At 44.6% G+C, this 2500-nt stretch overlaps 1 protein-coding gene across 1 annotated transcript in view; it reads left to right on the forward strand.

Annotated features, from left to right (window-relative positions):
* The window catches only part of mdga2a (MAM domain containing glycosylphosphatidylinositol anchor 2a), a 382296-nt gene that overhangs the window by 279319 nt on the left and 100477 nt on the right, over positions 1-2500 (forward strand). Inside the window, exon 10 of the mRNA XM_063183630.1 lies at positions 1297-1445. Coding sequence (XP_063039700.1) covers positions 1297-1445 — 149 coding nt within the window. The remainder of the gene's footprint in view (positions 1-1296; positions 1446-2500) is intronic.

Genomic DNA, 2500 nt, shown 5'->3' on the forward strand with positions numbered 1-2500 from the left:
CGCACGCACGTATGCACACACACACATACACACTCTCTCTCTCACACACACACACACACACACACACACACACACACACACACACACACACACACACACACACACACACACACACACACACACACACACAGAGCTATGGGGGCGTGAAGGGAATGCGTTCACTCATGATATGTCTGCACATGTGATTCTTTCTCAGTTTGCTTCTCTTTGCCACTAATGAGCATTTTTAAAAGGCCTCCATCTTGTTTTTTTTCACCCTCTGCCTCAGTAACTGCTGGCTTTTTTCCCCATACCCACTTTGATAAGGAATGGACAGCCTTTCACGCTAAGCACTTTCTCCCCTTTTCACATTCGCATTCACATTCACATGCTGTCAACTCTCTAGGTTCACTGGGGGGAGCTCTCTTTATAGTTTTTATTTATTTATCTATTTATTTTTTTACTTGTTTTGTGTCCGTGTTGCCTTTGATTTAGTGCTAAAGATGGGTGTTTTGTCGCTATAGAAATATTTTTCTCTTTTTAACCGGGCGTGTTTTTTTTTTTTTTTTCAAAAGTCATTCTTTTAATCACTTTCTCTAAATCTCCTCAGTGCCTCCTCAGTGATCCAGCCCGTTTGACCTCTATCAAAGAAAGCTTCACCCGCTCTCCCCTCATTGCCAGAAAATCTGCTAATTTGCCCCGGTTCTTGCAAATGCTTTTAAGCCATCCGACAGCCAATGCTACAATACCACTTAGTGGGAAGATGGGGAAAATGGGGTGAAAAAAGAAACGGCATCTGTTTGCGTGGCGTAAACAAGGGGAATAGCAAATGGGACAGTTGAAAAAAAAAATGACTAAGCTGTCATGAATCGTACATTGCTTATGCCGTGCAATAATCATTTGCGTCCTAAATTCTTTCTAAAATTTGCTAGAAGTTGTGAAAAGCATAGCTATGCTAAGTTCATCCAGATGCCACTATCAAAATAAGACAACTATCTGGGGGGGGGGGGAGCGCTGTGGCGCAACACGCTAAGCCCCCCACATTTAGGCTTTCATGCCCATGGGGTCCCCGGTTCAAGTCTGGAGGGGGTCATTTCCCAATCCTCCCCCATCTCCCTCTCCCTCTCACTTCCTGTCAGCATTTCATTCTAAAATTCATTAAAGGCATACAAAGCCCCTAAAAAATATATATTGAAATAAGGCAAGTATCCAGTCTTATCCATGTTCAGTCGATATATTTACACACGGGTACTGTCACTTTGTTTATTTCCCTGTCCTATTTTTTTTAATTATTTTTTTTAATTCTATTTTTTACAGGTAAGGCGTACCCGCCGGAGTTCTACTACGACACCTACGGTGCGCTGTGGCAGAACCGGCCGCGGGTCTATGGTTTCAGGCTCCAGTGGACCCAGATGAACCCGGGGGCAGTGGACCGCATCAAGGCCTACAGACTGGGCATCAAGCAGGTCAGTGATCACCAGACAGCCAGCCAGCCAGCGGTGTCCATTTACGGCATATAGGAGTTTTGTGCCTGTGCATCTCTGTCTTATTTTTGTCTCTCCCTCTATTTCTCTCAATCTCTCTCTCTCTCTCTCTCTCTCTCTCTCTCTCTCTCTCTCTCTCTCTCTCTCTCTAACTCTCTAACTCTCTCTCTTTCTATATCTTTCTTGTTTTACCCTTCCTCCTATCTTCTCTCAGTGGTGGCACAATAGACCTTTGAGACCATGCTTCTCTCTCTCTCTCTTTCTTTCTCTCTCTCTCTCTCTCTCTCTCTCTCTCTCTCTCTCTCTCTCTCTCTCTCTGACCTCTCTCCAACCTCCCTCTGTGTGGTTCTACAGAGCTTTTTATGGCTGCATGAGTTTCTTATTTTTGTGTTTAGTTTGGTGACCGGCGAGAAAGATAAAGATGACCTGGGACAAGGAACAGATTCAACTTTTTTGCCGCATGGTTTCCCTGCTCAGAGGCCTTTAAAATTTCTATCAAAAGGAGGGTGAATAAAAGTGTAACTAACTGTCCGGAACTACCGCACAGCCGGTGTTCAGTTTTCAGAGACATTGCGAATGAATGCATGGACTGCTTTGATGTGCGTCGCCTCTGTTGTGTCAGCCAAATGAGGTATTTTCTTAGATGCAACATTGCAATCACTGCAATACTTACACGACACAAGATGCAACTTGCTACAACATCATATTTTTGGGCATGGGGGGAGCGTCTGGGTGTTGGATGGGGTTGCATTTCCATGAACCCAACCAGATGGTACTCTACAGTATGGTACCTTACCACCACCGTAATCACAGTATGTTTTGCCTGTCATAAATAAAACAATAGGCCTAATGTTAGATACTCAACGCACATCTGCTGCCTTTTAGGAAGGAGGAAAAAAACTTCCACTGATTTAAGCAAGCCATGCACACACAGAGACAGACACGCGCACACACAGACACACAGACAGACACACACACACACACACACACACACACACACACACACACACACACACACACACACTGCACACAGCTCT

Source organism: Engraulis encrasicolus, chromosome 19, assembly GCF_034702125.1.
Source record: "Engraulis encrasicolus isolate BLACKSEA-1 chromosome 19, IST_EnEncr_1.0, whole genome shotgun sequence".
Classification (NCBI taxonomy): Eukaryota; Metazoa; Chordata; class Actinopteri; order Clupeiformes; family Engraulidae; genus Engraulis; species Engraulis encrasicolus.